Source organism: Larus michahellis, chromosome 4 (assembly GCF_964199755.1).
Source record: "Larus michahellis chromosome 4, bLarMic1.1, whole genome shotgun sequence".
Lineage (NCBI taxonomy): Eukaryota > Metazoa > Chordata > Aves > Charadriiformes > Laridae > Larus > Larus michahellis.
The window spans coordinates 63,035,405-63,058,786 of record NC_133899.1 but is presented as its reverse complement, the minus strand read 5'-3'; the positions used below and the strand labels follow the sequence as shown (position 1 = coordinate 63,058,786).

General features: G+C 41.8%; 1 protein-coding gene across 3 annotated transcripts in view; it reads right to left on the bottom strand.

Annotated features, from left to right (window-relative positions):
- The window catches only part of LOC141742563 (signal recognition particle subunit SRP54), a 38,302-nt gene extending 14,977 nt beyond the window's left edge, over nt 1-23,325 (bottom strand). Inside the window, exons 1-16 of one of the 3 annotated variants that reach the window (XM_074585155.1) lie at nt 22,874-23,325; nt 18,604-18,712; nt 17,063-17,154; nt 16,444-16,528; nt 15,808-15,912; nt 14,496-14,562; nt 14,347-14,404; nt 13,463-13,613; nt 12,427-12,575; nt 10,932-11,032; nt 10,713-10,799; nt 10,220-10,293; nt 9,126-9,234; nt 8,170-8,340; nt 7,692-7,787; nt 6,572-7,027 (exon numbers count right to left, since the gene is read on the bottom strand). In XM_074585155.1, the coding sequence (XP_074441256.1) occupies nt 6,936-7,027; nt 7,692-7,787; nt 8,170-8,340; nt 9,126-9,234; nt 10,220-10,293; nt 10,713-10,799; nt 10,932-11,032; nt 12,427-12,575; nt 13,463-13,613; nt 14,347-14,404; nt 14,496-14,562; nt 15,808-15,912; nt 16,444-16,528; nt 17,063-17,154; nt 18,604-18,681 (1,515 nt within the window). In that variant the 5' untranslated portion in view covers nt 18,682-18,712; nt 22,874-23,325 and the 3' untranslated portion in view covers nt 6,572-6,935. Of the gene's footprint in view, nt 1-2,323; nt 2,591-6,571; nt 7,028-7,691; nt 7,788-8,169; nt 8,341-9,125; nt 9,235-10,219; nt 10,294-10,712; nt 10,800-10,931; nt 11,033-12,426; nt 12,576-13,462; nt 13,614-14,346; nt 14,405-14,495; nt 14,563-15,807; nt 15,913-16,443; nt 16,529-17,062; nt 17,155-18,603; nt 18,713-22,873 lie in introns of those variants that run through there. The other 2 variants (XM_074585157.1, XM_074585156.1) reach the window with 2 other exon arrangements.
- Between the last annotated feature and the right edge of the window lie 57 nt (nt 23,326-23,382).

The following is a 23,382-nucleotide window of genomic DNA, read 5'->3' as shown; positions in this document are numbered from 1 at the left end:
GCTTCTTTACAGGCATCGTACAATGATGCCATTTTTCACGTTTAGTCACAGTGCTGAAGAGCGCTATTTCACGCAGCACGGCATCACAAATATTACTGTGATTAGTAACAGCAAGCAACACGAGCCTCTCCTTAGAGCCCCTCCAAAGGTACAGCCTCTTCTCTGATTTTGGATCGTTTAACTCAAATGCTTCAAATATTTTAACTTGGGGGGGGGAAGAGTTCATATTTAAAGTTTAAAAAGCAGGCTTTAATTCCCTGCACACCCATCCCACGCTCCTCTTACACTGCCTACAGTAAGCAGCTCCACATAGCTGGTACTGGTACAAAGTTTCAGACAAACGCAGTAGTTCAAGGCAGTAAGGATTCATCAAAGAACGATGAATCTGGTTCCTTTAGTAACCTGGTTCAGAGTTCTAAGTTATTAAATAGAATAATGAGTATCAGCTGTTACTTTGGTTATTACCTAGTCAACAAACCTGGATGCGGGTTTTTGTCGCCACTGTAGCATTTGTCCTCTTAATTTTTACATGCACAACACCAATAAAAGCCAGCTCTCTGCAAGCAGAAATTTCAGCATCCGTAAATTTCATTTATCTTTCCAAAGCTGTGGCAACGCAGATCTATTTTAGAACTGTCAGCTAGAATCACTTTATGGCTCAAATGCTACAGTATCTCCTGTTTGAGGCCTTACACTTTTCATCTTCCTTTACAAATTTGATCTTCTTTTCCAATTCAAGAAGTTGTTAGAAGTTATACCGCTTTGGCCAGGTTGCCACCTTTTTTTTTTCCACAGGCTCTTCCCCCTCCAACACATCGTATAGGTCTTGAAAGACTCAGCATTTGTCTTAACCTCATGCCATAAAAGTATTTACTTTGGCTTCTATTCTGACAACTATTAGACATGAAGGCCAGTCACCCTTCTGCTTTTGCCACGTAAGCTAACACCCTTAAGGTACTCGGTGAACACCGTAAAGCGACTTCCTTTTTCTTTTAGATGCCCTCTTGGAATTTTTCTTGGCTTTATGGCACCTGTACAAACCTCACCTGTCAGGAAGGCAGCATCTGAAACTGCTGCTCCTTGTTTACCCTCTTCACACTCACTCTCTTATCTCACCCTTTGGCCAGGAACAGAGAGAGAGCAGAGCACATTTTGACAGTGTTAGTCCAATACCCAGCACAATGCAATTTCAGTCCACATCCAAAATACCAAAATAAATAAACCACAATTAAGGATGAGGTGTGCCAGGACACCTGGAGGTAAGCTAGGAGAGCTCACACAACTAATATTAGGTTCATCAAGCAGGGGAAGAAGAAAAGCAAAAAGTAATAGGGAGAGAAAACTATTCACTTTGGCATCTTTTAATCTGTCGGGCTCAGGTATCCTTACGAGAGCTTATGACCCAAAATGCCAAAGTCTGCAATGTCCGCTCTCCCTCAGAAAGACGAGTAATGCAATTTGCACAGACCTACTGACCTGACAGTGCCGGTTACTAGAAGCCTGGTAATAGCTGACGAGAAATACTTCTACCCATCCTATCTTGTCTGCCTTACTGATTTGTGTTACTCTTTTTGGCTAGGGGTTTTTTTGGGGGGGCGGTGGCGAGGCTGGTTGAGTGGGGTATCAGTTGTTTTTATTTTCGTATCGCTTGGCTTTCCAACCCCGTCTTTCAACTGAAATTAAACAGCGTGAGTCTTCCTGAAGCAGAAGACAACAAAATAAGAGAGTCGGGGGATGTCTGTAAGAGAAGACGAGGCACCCTGGGAATAAGAAGCCTTGGAGAGGGTCCGCCGCCAGCCAAGGTGCGGTGACAGGAACGCTCGGCCTGAAGGGCCCCCTGCGGAAGGGGACGGAGAGCTCGCCAGGTGACCGCCTCATTAAGAGCCGCTGTCCCTGGCCACCTCCCACGCCTTCGCGAACTTGGCAGCGCGGAGGGAAGGGGAAACCTGCCTCCATTTAATATTTATCAGGCTCGTTTGTACGCGGCATTATCTGCCGGTGAGCAGGGCGACACCGGAGACACGCCTGCCCGCCGCGATGACTGTAATTACAGGGCGATGGAGGGAAGGAAGGAGGGACCGACCTCCTCCCCCGGCGGCCAGGCCCTCGCCCCCCGCCGCGGGGAACCGGCCCGCCCGGCGGCTCCCCCGCACCCCCGGCGTGGGGGGACACAGGCCGCGGCCGCCGCCCCGTCCCCGGCCGGACCCCAGCGCCACCGCCCGAGGGGCCTCGCCCTCCCCCGGAGGCGGTCGGTCTCCGCCCGCGCCCCGGCCGGCGGGGACGGGGGAGAGGCCACTCCGCGGCTCCGCCGCCCCCCGCTCACCTGCTCCGGCTCCATGGCGCAGGCGGCAGCCGCGGGGCCGGCGGCGGGCGCGCAGTAGAGGGTGATGGCGGACAGCCCCTGCTCCATCCTCCCGCCCGCCACGGCGCCGGGGGAGGGCGGCAGCGGGCCGGCCGCGGCCCAGGGAGGCGAAGGGAGCGGGCGGCACCGCCCGTCACACCGCCCGCCGGGGCGGCGCTTGCAGCCCGCCGAGGCCTGCTGGGCCGCCGCCCGCTGCCCCCCGCGGCCTGTGGGGGGCTGGGTGCTCCGGCGGGGCCCGCCGCGCTCCTCGGCCCCCGCCCACCCGGGAGAGGCCGCCGAGGGGCGTCCCGGGAGCTGAGCCCGGCCGCTAGCGGCCTCGGTCGTCGCTCTCGGCAGCAACCGGAGGGTGACGGGGAAGGGAGCGGAGGCGGGCGGGCACAGTCATACTGCGCACAGGGGGAAGCATAACCCCGCGGTGAAGGGGGAAAACGTCATCGTCCTCAAATAGTATAAAAATCTGCAAAATAATAGAGGAATATTTTGAGAAGCACATGAAGTTATGCCACGGTATATTGGAGTCCTCCTCTCTCCAGCAGAGCCAGGCTCGCTCAGCCTTTCAGGGCCCGGCCTTGGCTGGGGCAATTAAACACATTTTAAAGAACAAACCACAGAGCAAGAAAGTAGCATTTATTCCCAGGAGGGAGGGAAGAGGGTTCATTGGATGAGTGGTTCCCTCAACTGCTCCAGGGCGAGCTGGAGCCCTTGTGTCCCCTGCTTTTACCACCTTCCTGCAGGGGAGCGAGGGGCCAGGGCTGACCTAGGCAAAAGGCACATTAGCCAGTAAAAACAGCTGCGGGTGGAAGCATTTGAAACACCCCTTTTATAGGACGGAGATTAAGAATAGCTTCCAAATAATTACAGTCTGTAGCATAGGTGGGCTCTTAGGCACTTTCTTAGTCATATTATCAAAGCCTTATCCAGAATCCCATGACAAATTAAAGTCCCAAGTAAAGTAAAGACATACTTGATTTACAATTATACTAGCACAAGGCAGAAAATGTTCCCCTTACAAAAAGGACTGACACACAGAATGTACTACTGGAACATATGATTACAGAAATGCATGAAAGGTTAGAGTATTATTTTAGGTAGTACAGGACTGACCACTTGCTTTGTATGCAAAAGCAAAGAGGTATTACTCAAAACTGCAAAGAAACAAACTAACATAGGGGCACATTACCTCTTGCCCTTAGTAGAGTCTACAGTCTGCTTAGTGAGGACTAGTTGAAATAGGGTAGCAGCTCTTAAAGAGCAGCATTAAGTCATCAACCAGCCACTTTGCCCTCCTTTGCCTCTACTGTGATTATAGCAGCTGAACCGTAATATTGAAGTGAATCTTCCACCTCCCAGAACAGTTAAACTTGTCTAAGTTGCAAATGCTAACAGATTTAGCAAGTGCCAATATTGAAAGACCTGAGGAAAGGTGAAGACTGTTAACAAATAAACCCATACCTGTGCCTTTCCGTGGCTACTTGTTTGTGCTAACAGTTAGCTAACAGCTCCCATCACACAGCTATCTTTTGACCACCACAACTGCTTCCTCTTAGCAGACTGCTCAGCAGAGGCACTTAAGAAAGTTGCCATGAACTACATCGGGCATCCTTTGCCCTAGAGCATATTTATATTTGAACTGCCAAGGTCCTCCTCCTTCTTGAAGGAACAAAAAAAATCATATCCTATCTGTTGTTCTAGCCCTCCGGGTAGAATTTTCCATAAAAAGGCAGCAAACTGATGAAGCATGCAGCAAAAATATACAATTATTCCACCGCTGGTGAAGGTCTTCCACTTTTACAGAACGACCACCATCTTCCAAAAAAGTAAATACGCGACAGATACTTATTTGTGTATTAGTGTGCTGGATGTCAAAGCGCATTAACAGCCTGTAACCAAAGAAAAGGGTAACTGCAGGATGTCGCTAATTTTGAAACAAGGGAGTTCTAAAACAGAATTGAGCTCATTTTGTACATTACTATCTTGTCCATTGGCTCCTTCTAGTGGCCTTCCCAGGGGCCTACACTTACCTAAACCTCTCATTACTTTGACGTTCCCAGCGAAGGTCGTTTGGCCGTGCGTCCAGGCACCAAACAGCAGGCAAACTTGTCTGAGCAGCAGCAACAGCTTTCACTAAGATACACACCGAAAGACAGACCTCAGTCTTCTAAGTATATTCCAGCGAAGTTTGTTTGCCTTGTTTTCAGGCTTCTTGTATGCCGGAGAAAACTTTTCTGCAGAACCTGGTGGGATCCTGTTTGAGGACAAGCACAAGCAGCCTAATGCAAGAAAACGGTGCTGGGAGAGTTGCTGCTCGTGGCACTTGCTGGCAGTGTTTTAAATGGCCTCCCCTGGCTTGATACAATAAAGTCTCCCATTCAGAATGCTAAACTAGGAGAATATACAGAACATGATAGCTTCTGTTCTCCTGCAACAACTTCAGGATTTTCTTCTACACATCATGCTCTGCAGGATCCACAAACAAAAAAAATATTGCCCACACTCCCCAAAATTGTTTTTCTCCTACAAAGCTATAAGAGAATTTTATAGGTGCTCTTATACAGTTGAACTGTCCTTTTAAGTGCCTCCAACATGAATCTATATTTATTTAAAACAAAACTGAGCGCTTTAGGCAATTATTCCAAGCAGTCTCCAAGGTCTTTTCTACCTGACACGTTAAGACCGATACACTGCTATTTGTTTATTCCAGCATATACCTTAGAAATAACAAATGCTACATCTTAAAGGAAACGCTTTCTGAACTTGCCCTTGCCTCTGCCAACACACAGCTAGTGACAGCTCTCTTCCTATCTGGTAGCAGTTTGGAAATAGTGAACTAAAGACTAAAACTAAATGTATGCAATTAATTGAAAATAGAAAGAGTTAATTGTTGGTAACGTGACAGTCTGACCGAGCCTGTCCGGAAGCACAGTGCTTTTCACTGTTCCTCCTCGCTATGCCTATTCATGTTTGATTTCCATCAAAAGCATTCAACTTAACTATCCACTCTCCCCTACCAGCTGCGTTTCAAACCAAGATTTATTTGCTCCTCTTTGCTGCATGGTTTTGTATATTGCATTGGTTTGTACTGCTCAAGAACTGCAAATAATTTTAAAAAATTAACCATTTTAGCAAACGCACACCACTTAAGTAGCTGAGGACAGCTCCCCCATGAGCTGGTGATATGCAGGGACTCATTCTTTTGTTACATTTAAAATACTAAGATCCAACTTAACTGATCCTTTTACAAACCAATGCTATGCACAAAATGCAGTGCTATAGGTAAATGGCATACCTGAAGGTTTTTCAGCATCCTCCATACATTGAATAGACGTACCACCGATCACACAGAAGATACTTCTACATTATAAACTAAGTTACAGCATACCTTATGTTTTATTAGCACGAGTCCAATTACGTATATAAGCTATTCACTGTCAGCTGTGTTAGCTGCCACCTTCTCAGAGAACTGGCTGACAGATGGACACGCTTAACAACAACAGAGCAAGAGAGATGAGTGTCCGTTTACAACCCAAGCACTCTGCAGTATATTAAAATAAATTCATAATATACCCTCTTGCCTTAAGATAAGGGTGAAAGATCTTGCCACATTTGCTAAGATATATGTTGGATTTCAAGGTTCATCAGATCTAGGTCTACCTAGTTTCTGAAGTGTGCCTCTGGATTCCACCCTTTTGAGACCAGCACAGTGAACTGAATACTAAAAGAATAAATGCTATAGGAAATTAAGATCAGACTGTAGCTGAGTTGGGGTAATATGCTTTGTCAGATACAGCTTTCTGTGTCCATTTTATTTTAAGCTCAGTATCAGCACAGAATTCCCTCTAGTATGTATTAGAAAGAACTGCTTCATTGGCAGCTTGGTATGAAGATTATCTTCGATATATGAGACAGCTTGATATCCGCATACCTGTAGGTTTGTAGTCACTTCATTCTTTATGTATATGGAAAGAACAATAAAATTCTGGAGAACAGTTTTGTACAAACCTGAGCACAGCCACTTTCGAAAAATGCTCCAAGGAGAACACTCGAGCAGCAACAGCACATTTCAGATATTGAATTATTCTTATAGTATCTATGCCAAACATGAGTTACAACAGTCATTGGAAACAAATCAAACTAAGGAAATAATCTCAGTACATACCGATAAAAGGACTGATAAGGCTCATGAAAGAACTGAAGAAACAGGCCATTCCCTTGTTTATAACCACTTGAATTTTATTTTACAGTATATTTGTGACATTTTATGTTCCTATAACGAAAGATCAGGGTTGTTTACAAATATAATGGCTGCCATTTGATGTAAACAATTAAAAAGTGTCTCTAAATATTAAAATTTTACATCATGACTTTGTCTTATTAAATGGAATTACTCTTTGTGCCATCAGGTATTAGTGGAGAGGAACTAATTTAAGCAAAAATAGTTTTCAGAAATTAGATGTAGAAACTGAGAAGCCTGAATAAGATTTCAAAAGACCACTCCCCCATCACTGTAAAAAGGAAGAAAGCAAATTCTTTTACTGTTGCAACAGTCAACCAAGTCCTTTTTATTAAGGCTTCTTTACATATTATTGAATCCCATCATGCCTTTCATATTCCCAGCAGCACCTTGTTGAAATTGTCTCATCATTGACTGCAATCCTGCCATGCCACCTGCAGAAAATAAGTGAGAACACTGATGTGTTAATTAACTCTGAAGCACAGCTATCTTGCTTCTGAGGCCTCATTACAGCACACACGCTATTTCAATAATATACAAATGCAAAAGCCCAAGACTGTCAAGCCAGGTCTAAACGGCTATCGAAAATGGACAACTGAGTGAGTAATTCCAGAAAGGTCTGCAAAACACCAGGCTTAAAGTAGGTTTTAAGATGATGTGCGTATTAATATCTAGACAAAAGAAAAAATTACCATTATCAGTTAGTAAGCTTCCAGTATGGGGGTCTTTAATTAAATTTGACAAGAGCAACTTAAAATATTTCAGGCAAAGCTTAGAAGTGAAGGAAGGGAAGTTTAGTAACAGATTTGCTTTACCACAGTCATGCTTCAAGCCACCACTTTGCTATTTCATTAGACACTGCTCCAATTGCTCATTTTGAGAGCTGAATCCAAACAAAGTGACTAGATTAAGCACTGGTAAGTGCAAAGCATTCATAACATATGGAGTAAACTTTCTGATTTTTGTTAGAAAACCTAGAAATGTTTAATACTGATATATACACACACATTCTCACATCACCTTCCCCACTTCTATATTTCAAATGCTCCACCGTTAATTGCTAGCCCTCTCTTGAAGCTGTAAAAAGCCAACACATACCCATATGATGAAGAACTCTTGGATCCATCATCTTTGCCATCTGTTGGTTCAGTTTGGCCAGCTGAGATGGGTTTACATTCTTTGACATATCACCACCTTAAAAAAAGAAAGAAGCAATCATAAGAACGTGGATTAACATATGGGGCTAAAAATAAAATGCATCAGAATTTTACCTCCTAATTCTAGATTCAAATCCATTCAAGTCTATGATCAAAAGTTACTACATCAACCACTTAAAAGTATTTTAACAATCAACAGTCCTGCGCCCCACATAACAGTGTCAGTCCTGTAGTAACAACGAAGTCTATGCTCTTACCAGTCACGGGAAAGAGCTTTCAAACATCATGAAAAGGAGTGAGCTACAACTCACTGCCTCCTCTCCCAACACCTAATCAACATTTTCATATTTCCTCTGTGTTCACACATCAAGTGACCTTCCCGCTGAGTTAATAAATGTGGTTTTGGCGTTTTTTATTACCTTTGAAAAGGCCTTTGATGCCTCCCATCTTTTTCACCATCTGTGCAAACTTAGTGTATTGGGTCAAAAGCTCCTGAACATCTCTGGTAGAAACACCTGAACCTCTTGCTACTCTTTGGATTCTTCCTGGCTGCTTGCTGAAAACTTTGGCACCATCTGTACTGTCAAGTTCTGCAATTACAGTGTGGGAAAGAAAAATCCATTCAGTTACTGACATTAAAATCTGTTACAGCTGGTAGCAAACTTATTCTCTTGATTGTTGAGAATTTAGTTTTGAGCCAGAGAATAAAAACCTACTTTTAGAAGTGACAACGCAGAATTTTACATAAATAATTGAAATACAATGTTCTAGGGAGTAGTACTAAAAAGCTGTTATGTTCATATGTTAATCACCACAACAGAAAAAGTCGCCCAAATAAATTATGCTCTCAACATACTTGGTCTTATGCCATATTAATGGGTTTAGCACAAGGGTAAGAGCATACTTCTCCTGCAAGAGTTATAAGTGGATTAGAAACAACACACAGTGAATTCCAGAGACCAGGCTATGTCCCCCAGTAAATTTGAGGGTGGGTAGGAAGAAAGACAGCACTGACAGATTAAAGATGAATGCAGCTTTTTAATTTGCAAGTATAGTGTTAATAATTTAAGAAGCGCAGTTACAGTATGAAAAATAAAAATACATTAATTTACAATAGAATGCTTCAAAAACCACACCTATTCTACACAAGACAGAGCAGCAACAAGAAATTGCCAAGGTATCTCTCTAAATTTTTAGACTTATTCAGAAAGTTTGAGACACACATGTACTCTTTGCCCTTTCTAAGAGCGATAAATGCTCCTTATCACTTTCTAACACTGCAGATGCTGCCTTATGTCCAACTTGTTTCCAAAAAGATCTCTGTAAATAAGCTTGTTCAACAATGGAGATAAACAGTGAGCGAAGTTTGTTTTACCTTGGTCATTCATACTGTCCATTATAGTCATCAGTTTCTTTAGCCTTGCCATCGATTCCTGCTCATTGCCTTTACTCATGAAGTCTGTTCCAAAACCAGGGATCATACCCTTGTTTAAAAAGTGGAAAACAAAAGCTGTGTCAATTAAAGTTAGGTTTGCCTATTCTAAGCAGCCAGAAATATGGACAGCAAGTTTGTCCTGTTTTAAGGTAAAACAGAACCAATTTTCTGGTTTGTGGTGTTACTTTTTAGCTAGGCCTCTTCTAACTGACTAAACTCTGAAATTAACAGCATATTGTTTAGAAACTGTTCACTCTCAGAGTGATAAGACCTGATTATACCAAAGAATGGCACGCAGAGAAGCTCTTGCTTATACTTATTGCTATAACAACCAAGGTCAGCTAACTTTGTTATTTGCCCCATTGGAGGGTCAGAAGCAAAAAAGCATAGAGGGGTCACACCTGCAGGGAGGAGCGGACAGGACAGGTGACCCAAAACTGACCAACAGGGTATTCCATCCCACATGCATCACGCTTAGTATAAAAAGCTAAGGAATCAAAAGGTCAAGTCTCTTTCTTCAATGGCCGACGTCAGAAGAGGACCCTGTCTGTTCATCTGCCTTTAATCTGAATCCAAGCATTCCTGACTCCAGATCCAGAATTCAGCTCCTGTCTGTCACTGACTCCAGTCTGGGACTTTCCCTGTGCCTGCTGGTGATGCAATTGTCATCCTAAGAGCTGGATATGGTTTTGTATACATTGTATACTTTTTAATTATTTCCTTATTTATTATTATTTTCATTAGTTCTTTTTCTAAACTCGTAAATCTCTTTATCTCTTCCTCTCCTCTCTTTGAGCTGGGGGGTGGGGGTGGGGGGGTCGTCTGTTATTCTGATTGGCCAATCTGGCCAAAACCACAACAAAGTTTTAGTTCAGTAGTTGTGTATTGTAGTAGGCAAATAATTTCACTTGTTCAAAAAACATAAAGCACAGACTCTAACACCCAGTTTCAATGAAGTTTAAGTTTACAGCAGAAGTTTGTCAAATATAAATGAAAATCTGATACAATAAAATGATTTTTTTGGGATAACTTACCAAGATCTGACTGAATGGTCCCATTTTCATGATGTTTTGGAATTGTTCGTACATATCTCTTAACGTGAATTGACCTGCAGTACAACAAAAAAATAAGATTAGCAAAAGTCACACTAGCATTTTGGTCTTACAGTCCTTTCTCAATTATTCTTTATATTTACAAGGTAAATACTATACTGCATAGATAAGTAGATAAACCTCTTCACTATTAACATGGCTAAACCATTTTAGATGACACACAAGAATTAAGCTAGTTATTCTGCACTTCTAGACGGTTATAGTCTGACAGACTTATCACTTGAAAAACATAACTCAATTTACTTGCCTGACACATTTATTACAGAAAGAATAACCATTCTTCACTATGCACGTGAAACAAGTTACTTGCATTTAAATATAACACAAATTAACTCAGTGGTCTACATCTCTGAGAGAACCTGCCATGATATATCATGGTAATACACCTGCTACTTAGGCCATGGGAATACCTTACCATGTTTCAGCTTTTCTATGAGTGCTTCATTATCATCCAACTTTAACTCGTTTACTTTATCTATCAATCCTTCAATATCACCCATACCTGGAAAAAAAAAAAAAACAAACACAACAACCCAGCTCTGAGGTTAGCACAAAAAAAAAAAATAAATTACACTTTGACCTTCTATTATCCAATTCAAAGCGTCTTTTAAGTACAGTTGTACACAGTACATACCAAGAAGTTTGCTGATGAAAGGCTGCGTTTTAAAGGGTTCAAAGTCATCTATGTGTTCGCCAGTTCCAATAAAAATAATAGGACTCTTTGTTGCAGCAACTCTGCAATAAAATATATTTTATTAAATGGCCTCTCAAAAACTACCCATCTTTTGTAGCACCTATCAATCAACATAACCAGCTAGGTATCACCAATGCAGCGCATCCTTTCTGAAGTATCTTTCCTACTCCTCAAATTATCTATGCAAAAACATGCAGCATTTAGGATGGGTAGCTGGGAGTAGCTCACAAGACGCTTCTCTAATTAGCACTTTGTAAAATAAAACCTGTGCTTTGAAAAATCACCAACAGAAATAGAAGTTGCTTATTTTCATTGCTGAGTTTAAGAAACTTGAGAGGAAAAAGAGAAAAATAAGTCATCTCCATTTTATCCTAATATTGGGAGGTCAGATGAGACAGATGTTGATTAATTTTTCAACTACTTTTACAGAGAGCAATCTCATTTTCAACACAGGAAAAAAGCTTCAATATAAGAGAAATCAGAACATTTTCACCAGTTAATTGATCAATCAATCAGTAGCTTTTAGATGAACTCAGATTCCAGTCTACAGAAAGTATAGAATAAACACGGCAGACTTAACGCGTACAAGCGCATAACAAATGGAACAAGCTTTCGGCATTTTCATTTTGCTCTTAAGTTTAGTTTTCCATCACTATGCTATAAATAACAGCAAAATACATATGGCAGTTTAAGAACTCTGACACTTAAGATCAAAGTCAGACAATGATTCAGAACACTGTCAGTTAACTTTTTGACAAACCACCTCAGCTCCATACGAGCTGTATCACTGAAACGCAGATGGAGATTAACCGTGACGTGCCATCATATAAGGCTGAAGATAAAATGTAACATTTTCTAGTCAAAAGAAGAGTCATGATACAGCACATGGGAAGTCCAACAAGAATGGGATTTGGGAAAGTATGACTACAGACTAATTTTTTACCAAATTGCTGGACACTGGCAATCCAGAAGTTTAATTTCCATCACAGTTTTAGAGCCATTAGATATGACTAGCTAGAGGTTTTTCCCCTTTTCGAAAAAAGTCTTGGGCATTAGAAGAGCAGCAACACTTTTCAAGTAAACCATATCTATTAAGTCCAAGTCTATATTTTTGGTAAAAACTGATGTGCAAGATGCAATAAACATAATTGCTTGATGCTGTTTTCAGAAGACAGAAGTCTGACATGTAACAATATACACTTCTGTATTGGAAGTACACCATATTATCCGACTCTTACTGCCATTAAATATCCATGGGTGATCCTATCCACCAGAAGCAGGGTAAGAGCATAACTGTCACTGACTTAAATCTCAGGTTCCGTGCAGTGCGACAGTGACGCTTTCAGGGCACAGGTTTCCGTGAGACACTAACACATTCCATGGTTGTCCACGCATTGCCAGATGTTGGACACTACTACTATGTCACAATACTTACGCACTAAGAGCTCCGCCTCCTTTTGCATGTCCATCAAGCTTAGTTACAATAACAGAAGCTACATCTACTTTGTCTTTGAAAGCTTTAGCTTGAGCTTCACAAGCTTGGCCAATGGAAGCATCCATCACATAAACAATGTTATCGGGTTGCTAGGAGAAATGAGAGATAGACAAAATAGCAATTTTCTGCTTTCTTAAACAGTGTTCATGCATTATGTTCAGTAGCAGAACTTACTGCAGTAACAGTATGTAAGGGCTGTGAGAAGTTTGAAACAAAAGGGCAACTGTTTCATGAACAGTATTGCTTACAGACCATTTGAAAACTCTGATGCTCTATTGCTATGTGAAAGACTTATCTACAACCCCAAATACTAAAATTTAAGAAGTCTACAGTTATTACTTATGTTTTGAATGACGCTAGCCAGTAACTGAGCCAATAAGCTAATCAGTATCTACAAGCAATTTGGTAATTTTACATTAAGAACTTTAAGACATCCATTCCTCTGAAAACAAGTTAGCCATTAGCAGGAGTTGTGTGGGAAGCGTCATGTTGTCATGCAAGACCACAGAATCAAACAAGTGGCCGGACTTTTTAAACCCATAAAAGAAACACCACCTTCATTTCCATATCAAAACTGTTCAAAGTTATCCATTCATCTACTCTGTTTCAGGGCAATTATTCATGACAATCACAGAAAATTTTGTACACATAGCTACAAGAAACCAGACCAGACTGGTTCTTTTATCTAGTTTCTCAATGCAAAGATCCTGAAAAGGAAAAGTTAGAGCAGGAGCAATAGCCTAATTTTGTACAAGCATCCTTGAATTACACTTATAAGAATTAAAACTGACACAGAACTACCAAGCACTGTCCATCCAGCCCTTGATATTCATATCCATTTGTAATTTCCAATATAATCTAGGAGTGGAAGTGTTCCAGAGGAGCAAAATCCACATAGAGCATTAGGAGATAAACATAAATGAATTGTAATCAAATTACTGTAACAGAAGTTATTGTATTTCTTGAAACTACTCACTATGGCATTAGCAACTTGTAACATCTCTTCAAACAAAGAGTCTTCCTGTTTGTGACGTCCACTTGTATCAACAATGATTATTTCAAAGTTTTCATTCTTGAATTTCTCAACACCTTCTGAGGCAATAATGACAGGATCCATTTCTGTATAACTGATCACAAAGAGAAATATCTATATCTACATATATATAGATATATATATAAAAAATAGATAATTGTGTATCTACATATATATAGATACACAATTCTTTGTTCCCAAGGAAACTAATTCAAACTTTCACCACTTGACTGTAGACCTATCTGGATTTCAAGAGGAACTTCCTCTTATGTCAAGCAAAAATTGATTATAATATGCCTGCCTAAGCCATTTGCCCTTACTATTCAGTGAACTGAAGCACAAAGGACTGTCTGTCTCACCTGCTGAAGACTGCACTAAGTTCTATGAACCCTTCTCTGAAGTAAGATTTAACCAAGCACCTAGACAGTACACCTCCAGTGAAACTTAGGGGAAAATTGTTTCCTGCTTTATAAAAGCTATTTGAGGTCCTCTGCTGGACCTATCCAGCAGTGATATCTGTATCCTTCCATCTCTAAAGATACTTCCTGAAAATCTGAATGTGTCTAGTAAAGGCCTATAAACTGCTATACACTGAGAGAACATTCTAGGGAATTACCCCTGGATGCCGAATCTCTTCTTACACTATCCCTCTACCTGCTACTACTGGCAGACTGTATACTGAACTAGGCGGAATCTTCATCTGGTCAGAGCAAATATTATAATAAAATTTAAGTAATTAGGCAACACTGAATGAGGCTTAGTGCGAGACATTCAATAAGGAACACTGGAGTTGATCATTCTCCAAACTTATTCTGAAAGATGCTTACCTTCCATAAAAGGGAATTCTTGCTTTTGTGGCATTCTGCTTTAACTGGTCAAAAGCACCTGTAAGACAGGTATAGTCAAGGGACTATTAAAAAAAAATATTTCTGTAATTATTACAGCTAAAGAACCATGTAATTAAAGACTGTATTACCTGCTCTGTATGTATCTGCACATATTAAACACGTCTTCCAACCTTTCCTCTGATAGAAGTATGCTAACTGTGAAAAGAAATTGAGAACAAGTAGTTAGACCAAAATCCCACTAGAAAGCATGACACCTGTGTAACAGCTTATAAGTCACTGAGGGACACGCAGAGGACACAAAGTCAAGCCAGACTTCCTATAACTGAGACCACTTAGTAACACTGTACAAGTATCAAATGTTAGCATCTCTGCTACTTAGAAGAGCATGTTATACAAATAATTATTAATGGTGAGATGAAAACAGCTGCTTGACTCTGCTTATGATTTCAGTTTCCTGAGCTAGGAATGACTATTAAGAATTCCAGTTCCCGTTTCATTAACTCCCAGATACTGCTCACTATCAATACTGCAGATAGGACTAGCGTTTAGAAACTACCCAAAGCAGCAAGTACTTCAATATTAAGTACTGTAATGACTACAACTTGTACAGCTCATTGTTTCTGTACTTCCAGAGAAACAAAGAGATTTCCATTGCAAGGACATGCTTTAAAGCCATGGATGGCATCATTAATTTCTTGTAACAGCTTCACTGGTACAATGTACACTCACAGAACATTTGACTGACCACAGACAAACTTCCAAAATATAGTTTGCCCACAGAAGCATGAGGAAAATCTTATGAAATCTGAGCAGTGATATTTGGTATAGCCTATGTGTGAATCTCAGAAGCAGATGATTAAAAAAAAGCAGCAAAGGTGCATCAGTCTTTTTCCATAGGTTAATTTTTCCTCCCAACAATCATCATAAATAGGCTAAGTGTTGATTCAGAGCATTCTTTTTTAGCCTTAAAAATACAAATCCAAATTTCCTCAATCAATTTGAGTCTGGAAGAGGTTTCACACCACCCGCTCATACTTAACTGAGATATCTAACACAGAGGCCAACTTCCACTGGTTCCCCTAAACAGGCAATAGAATGAGATAGGTTCCATTCACAGTACTAGTCTTAAACCCAGAAAGCGAGGAATAGAAAGCAGCTTTGTTATCCATATATAGTATTGTCTCATCAAGAGTTTAGTTTAAAAAAAAAAACTTGAAGAAAGTCCTATAAGCCATAAATTCCCACAAAGGAACATTACTTTGGACATGCACCTCAGAAACCCCTCTGCAAAAATACCTCTACGTTGTAATCAGTTAGTACTTTCCTACTGATAGAAATAGCACAGATCACAAGCAAATCTTACCAAAGGAGTCCAATGACCACCCCCCACCAAGAAAAAAAACCACACCAAAACACACAAACAGATTCAGTGCAAGTTACCTTTGAACAGGTCGTTGTTTTACCACTTCCTTGCAAACCAACAAACATTATAATATTCTGTTTTCCTTTGGTAGGTGTCCATGCTTTGACTCCAGGATCTACAAGCTAAAAAATAAAGCAAAATATATGTTGCAGAACTGAATTTCAGAAGCACAGAACAGTAAGTGTCACAGTTATGCTAGATGCCTGGTTTCATATTCAACAGGACAAATCAATTTTTGCATATTCTAGTCTTAATTTGTCTTAGATGGTTGCTGATTTACAGTGAACGGCAACAGCCCATGCAAGATATCTACAGTATATAGTGTTATGTATAATAATTCTGTAACAGTAACTGTTAATTTATTTCTAACAGCAAGCACCAAAGTCAGGGTGGTCTGTATATATGGCACAAGTGTAACACCCAACACAGAAACGTCACCTCCACCCCACCATCACTGCTCAAGATGGACATCTTCTGGTGAGACTCCTACAGTACAGAAGACTTCTCGAATGAGTACAAGGTACAAGCCTTACAACAGAAAACATAGCTGCAGGTACCACACAATAACCTTAAAGCTTGGCTTGCTACTGTACTGCTTCCACAGCCCAGGTTGTACAAGAAAAGTGACATAATAGAGAATTTTTAATTCCTACCTTAACAAGTTCCTTAAAGACAGCATGCTGAATCATTTTTCTTTTGTTAAGGCCAGATGCCATTTCTTCAAGGTCAATTGCAGACCTGGGTTTAGGAAAACCATGAAACACTAGCATAACTTAAAGCATCCCTTTAACCTAGTAATAAATGAAGTCTTTGCAATTGGAACAGCACTTTGATCTGCCTTGAGTTTTCAGATAGGACATATTTAAGAAGAGACATGGAGTGGAGATATTACTTCTGTATGCAGGACAAAACCAGGTTTCTAAAACACTTGCATCTTTCAGACTTGCATCTACTTTAATTACACATCTGAAAATAGCCAAGGTAACAGTACTGGTCATATACACACATCTATTTATATCCAGTACAGACCATGTGAAGATGAGCTGTCCAGGAAGTAACAAAGAACTTGTTTATTATGCCACTCAACTGATGACAGCAACAGTTTTTTCAAACAAGACTCTAACAGCAATAACTGGCTAAACTTGATGAAGATTCTTTTGATGGAACTGGCTAGACATCCACATAAAGTTAGAAGTTATTATTCTTCTGTAACCTCAAATTACAACTTTTACAAACATTAGAAATTAAATGCTTTTGGATTATTTCACTTACTTGACATTTTCTCTGAGTTGCTTCACAAGTTTAATATTAACATCAGCTTCCAGTAATGCTGTACATACTTCTTTTAACATAGCATTTAAAACCTTTGGAGTATAAAAGAAAAATGGTTTTACAATACACAGTAGGCCAGCATTAGTTCAAAATAAGAATGTAAAAGTGTATTTATGATATAACGAAGACTTTCAGAAATTAAATGTTTGCAGTCCTATCATTATATTAACTGCCACAAAAAAAATGTCTATGCATTTGTTCCTATGTAAATGCAATTTAAATTTGAAAGGGTAATACTGGAAAAGAAGGGTCCTCAATTTGTAATAGGCACATTATAACAAGGTAGCACAGAACACTTCCTATTGCATTAAGGACAACAGCAGCTCATATGGTAGCAAGGCTTCCTAAACTTCTCTACAGGTACTCCTTAGAGACAGCTGTAACAGAAAGCCAAAAAAGAATCTCTCAACACAACGCAATCTCTGTAAATAAAAGCATTCCTTAAATGCAAGATGGGTACACTGCTATCTGCATTCTAGCAGAAACTGGACTGCTGCTCTGGGGTATGCCTTTTAGGCAAACAGGTGCTCAGTTAGGAACCCAGTTTAGTAGTTTAAGATTTTTTTGAAAAGTAACACCTGCATAAATGGCCTCATTTTCACAGCTTGAGCTCTTGCAGGATAAAAGTTTCTACTGCTGAAAAAAAAAAATGGGGCTATATTTGATTCAGTTAAGGATTTGTTGTCTCCCAGATGAAGATATGTTAACACCTTTCCCCTGTGCAGAAGTTCCAACCCTACCACTCTCGATAAGCCTACCTTTTAGTTACTTTAAGCCACCCGTCTGACTACCTGAAAAGAGTTTCTAGCAATTTATTTACTCAGAGGCACTTCTAAATGATCACATCAGTTAGTTTTCCATCTTGCTTTTCAGTCCATGTAGCAGCAAACACTTATTTATAGTTTCAAACTCTTAATTACAAAAAAAAGGGACTATACCAAGTCAAACAGCTTCCAGAACCACACACTGTATTGGCTGCACTATAAAGGCAGCAAATACAATATAATCCTCACATTTCAGACAGCAAAGTTTACATTGAAAGCTATTTGTTCTTCCATGCTTCAGCTTCTAGCAGCCTAATACACATCTCCATAGCACAGCTGCACACACACACACACACACACAAATCAGAGCATTCTACATAGTCTCACAGCCTACGTTCCACCTAAACTTACGCACATATTGTCTCCTCCAGCATCACCTCCCGAGAGCGCTAATCTTTGTAAGTACAGCCACCAGGCTCAAGTACCCTTTGACCATAGGGCCCACTGTGCCTGAGGTGATTATACGCGTCTAAATCAGGTTCTAAGTTTTGGCAGTACTATCGGGGGTTAAAACGTCTAGCTAGAAATTTTATTTGAAGGAAGAAAAGAGCCTTGAAATAACACCAACCTACTTCATGCTTCTCATCAGCCTTTGAGAACTTTTCTCAGAACCTTGCTTTCTAAATGTTAGTGCCATCATATATGCATACTACATACCTCTTCATTGATAATCGTAGCATTGCTCAGTGAGCGTAATGCTGAAGTTATTTTTCTTCCAAGATCTGCTAGAACCATTTTGGCGGCTTCAAGTACAACTCAGAAGAATCTGGAAAACAATTAAAAATTAAATTTAAAACTAGTTGAAGCTATGCTGTTGCAAATTCATTACTCCAGTATCTTTTGGGTTAAGAAACTAGCTCTGCATTCCAAAAAGCGCACCAGTTTTACTTTTTTAGAGTTATTTTTAGGAAATATTGGCCTGAAGTTAATTTTAGGCTTTCCTGATGGCCTATTTAAAAATAGAGGTACCACACTGCAATTATGAAGCATTTCACTGTCTGGAATATTTGTGCATTGAGTTCACCATGAAAAAACAGCCCAGACAGGCTTCCAGAAAGAATGCTAACTACTTTTTATCTTCTCATCAGCAACATGCTACATGACAGAAGAAAATCAAGCAGAATAGTCTAGAAGCCCTGCATCCTGCAAAGACAATACGATCAGAAGCCAAATATATTGCTAGCAAAATTGAACATTATTTATTGATTCTATTTTACCTACCTTACACTAAATCAAACTGAATTTCCCATTTCAGTAACCCTACAAACATACCTGCATTTTAATAAACAAAAATCACATCGTATTTTTGAACAGCTTTATTTTTGAATATTTGAACAGCTTTTTTTGAACCCTCTATATAAGGGTACTATGTGTACCCTTCACAAACTGAAGGGTACGCATAGTCCAGTCAACACGCTAAACCATTCCACCTCCTATACAAGGTGGCAAGATATTAATGACGATATATGGCAGAAAGAGCAACCTAAAATTCTGAAAAAGGGCAAACCAAAATTTGTCTAAAGAGCAAAAAAGCTGCAACAACATAGTTACTGCTGAAGTGGTGCACTTCAGATACTTCTTGATTAACTTCCAATTTCACCGTTGTTTTCTCATACCCAATTGAAACAACCCCCTTGCCAGTATCTGAATTCAGAATCTCACATTTGAGTTCCTCCTTTCAGAACTGAAGCAAACTTCCCAAAAATGAAAGCCTCTTTAACCAAAGCAGCTGAGAGTTTTCAAAGTTTGCGGGACTTTCCCTCCTTTCCCCCCTCAAATGAGTAGAGAAGAAAACAGACAAGAAAGGCTGGTCCATTTAGGAAAATGAAGAATACATCATTAGCTACATTCTTATTTCATTTTAGAGAGAGGGCTCAAACCGAGGTAAGATAGAAAGAATCTCATTATATATATTTGGCACAGGCCCCAAAATACAAGGCTTGCAACGATATACTCCAAAGTAGATAAAACAAGTCACCCATGTAAGCCAACCTCCTGACAGCTTTGCCTAATTGAGAGTTAATACTGTCACGAAGTTGGCAAGTTAAAACAAAACCAAAAAACAACTGTCAGGCCAACCCCTCCGATACTGAGGCCACAACACAGAATAAAGTCTCCAGAAATTTCAAAAGATGTAGGACAAATAAATTCAGTCTAAGTACAGGCCTCAGGTATGGCAAATGATGCAAAGAAATACATTTATGCATTTTACATTTAATGTACATTGTATGTACAGGCAATTCCAAAGTGACACACATTACCATGCCATCTCGATATTTAATAAAAAAAATTAGTCTACGCTTCCTAAGGAACCCTGCCTGTAAAATATTTGCAGCTATATTTGTACACTAACAGATATGGATGTCCATTTTCTTACTTTGCTGGAAGAGGACTTCTACATGACATCTGACATGGAAAAACTTCAAGTTTCCCTTATGGGGCACACAAGTCATGTTCTTGCAGAATAATTCTGAAAAAGCATTATCATCAATACAATCTACCAAAGGGTGTCGGCAAAACAGACGTTCAAAATGTTTTTGAAGCTCATTTCCCATGAAAATCACAATAACGCAACAAGATAGCCATTTTGGCCAAATTGGCCAATGGCCGACAACAGATGCTCCCCCCCAGCCTCTCGTGCATGGAGAGGAGGAGGAGAGATAAAGAGATTTATGAGTTTAGAAGAAACTAACCTACTTTAATAAAATATTAAGAATAAAATAAAAAGGAAAACAATGAAATAGATATGCTATATATAAAACCGTATTAAGCTCCCAGGATGATGTCACTGGCAGGCACTGGGGAAGTCCCAGGCTGGACTCAGCGACGGGTGGGAACTGAGTTCCAGAGTTGGAGTCAGGAACACACGGATCGGGATCAAAGGCAGATGAACAGACAGGGTCCTCCTCGGACGTTGGCCACTGAAGGAAGAGAGCTGACCCTTTGATCCCTCAGCTTTTATACTGAGCATGGGGCAGATGGGATGGAATACCCTGTTGGTCAGTTTTGGGTCACCTGTCTTGTCTCCTCCTCCCCACAGGTGGGACCCCTCTACGCTTTTCAGCTTCCAACCCTCCAATGGGGCAAATAACAAAATTAGCTGACCTTGGTTGTTACAGCAATAAGTATAAGCAAGAGCCTCTCTGCGTGCCATTCCTTGGCACAAACTGTCTTATCACTCTGAACAAACCCTTTCAGACACAACAGGCTGTTAATTTCAGAGAGTTAGAAGAGGCCTAGCTAAGAAAATAAAATTACTGAACAGAAAGTTGGTTCTGTTTTACCTCAAGCCAGGACAATAGCTTTAAAAATAGAGCTGCATCTCAGTAAACTTTGAGCTGCTGAAACTGCAGCCATCGACAAAACTTATGTAGAACACTTGGATATAAGAGATAAGAAGTTTGATAGGATGACCGACATACAACAGCCAGATGATAACTCAATATTTAAAATTAGTTTCCAGAGTTCTGCCGATCTCCAAGTACAAAAAGTTAATTACGTCCTAATAAACAAATGTTTCCACTGCAGAACTCCAAAAGGTTCTTCCAACAGCCTTACAACAAGAATAATGCTCAGGGAATGAGTTTTAAGCATTTTAATATCAAATGCTTTCTCTAGCACACTTCAAGGATTTATAAGCCATCAGAATTACTAGTAGATGCCAAGTACAGAAATTAATATAACTTTTTATGTACAGTCCTTCCAAGTTGTGAGCCACACTACAGACAAAAAGACACAAAAGCTGTCTCCGCAGGTAGCCAACTTATGTTGGCAGGTAGCCAGAAGGGCATTAGCAGCGACTGCACTGCAGAATGCACACATGCTCTGTTCAGAGCATCTGTAGTTCTGGAAGAGCTTTCTAGCTTTGATGCAGCACTCCACAAGCGCACTGAACAGATTTAAATCTGGCAGGGCCCCACAGTAAACAAGCCAGGCTGTATCGAGCAGGCCTTGTGCTGAGCAAGGCCATGAGCTTCAGCAGCAGCTGGGCCACCTCCGCGCTGAGCTCCCAGTCATCGTTCTACTGGAGAGTCCCACGACCTCTTCACTTGCTGCTAAAGAGCAGGCATTTCAGGAATAAAGGGGCAGCAGAAGTAGCGGGGGTTTTATGAAGCAATAGCACAAAGGCAGTGAAACAACTCTGAAGAGACAGACTGTGTTCCATCTGGTATAAACCTCTAACCAAAATATGTCTGTCTAAACTAGCAGTACTCTTCAATGCACAGAATTATATAAGATAACAGCTTTCACAGATAACAGTTGTTTAAGCAGCTGTTTTAGAAGATAACAGCCACTCAAGAGATAACAAGCAAAAGGGATACTTACTTAAAAATCTGTACAATAAAGTACATATACATACTAAATACATACATACACGGATTAAGATTCGCTGGAAATGTAATACTATAACGGAAAAGAAAAGGCTGATTCACTGGTGGAAACAGCTTCAGCTACTGCAGCGACACTCAAGCCCAGCTTACGAGTTTACACCTTCTAAAATTATCTGACAGAGGGAGAGGAAGGCAGCCCCAGGGCCGCAGCAGGGACCAGTCATCCTCCTTATGGCCTGGCGCCCTCGATTTCAAGGCAAAAGCAAAAAGCGATGAAGGCGCAGCCTTGTGTACGTGCCCGGCCCCTGCCTCACCCCCAGCTGGCCACAGCCAACGGCCAGGCGCCGGGCTGGGCGAGCGACAGCGCACAGCCGGGCTCGCCCGGGAGCCCGAGCTCCGCTCCCTCGGGGCGGCGCAGCCAAGCAGCTGTTCGGCAGAGCGGAGGCGCCGCGCAGGTCCACCGCCCCTTCCCCAGAGCCGACAGGGCCCGCTGCCCGTCCTCCCCGCCGCGGCAGGGCGGTGGGACCCCGCCTCACCCCGAGAAACCGCCGCCGGTCCCGCTTCACCTCAGTGGCAGCGGCGGCCCGAGCACTCACCGGGAGCGCGGAGCGGGGCCTGTGGGCGGACCCCAGCCCAGGCGAGGCGAGGCCAGGCCAGGCCACCCGTCGCTCCGCAGCCGCCGCCAGCAACGTCCAGACACCACCGGCCACCGCTGCCCACCGACCAGAGAAACGTCACCACTCGCCCTCGCCCCGCAGACCACTTCCGCTACCGGGGCACGCACGCACGCCTGCTGTCTCCTTAAGGTGGCACCGGGCGGTAAAACGGCCCGGCCGAGCCGCGCCGCGCCGCCAGGAACTGCCCCCGCCCCAGCTTAAGGGGCGGGCGGTGCGGCCGCGGGCGGGGAAAGGGCAGGGCCTCCCCGCGGGCGTGGGCGCCGAGCGGGGAGGCGGGACCGGGTACGGGGGGGGGCGGTGCGGCAGCCCGCGCATGAGCGGAGAGAGAGAGAGCGCCGTTTAACGGCCGGACTAGGCATGCGCAGCGGCTCCCTGCGGGCGGTGGCGGCGTCCCGCATGCGCACTGGCGGCCGCCCCTCCCGCTGCGG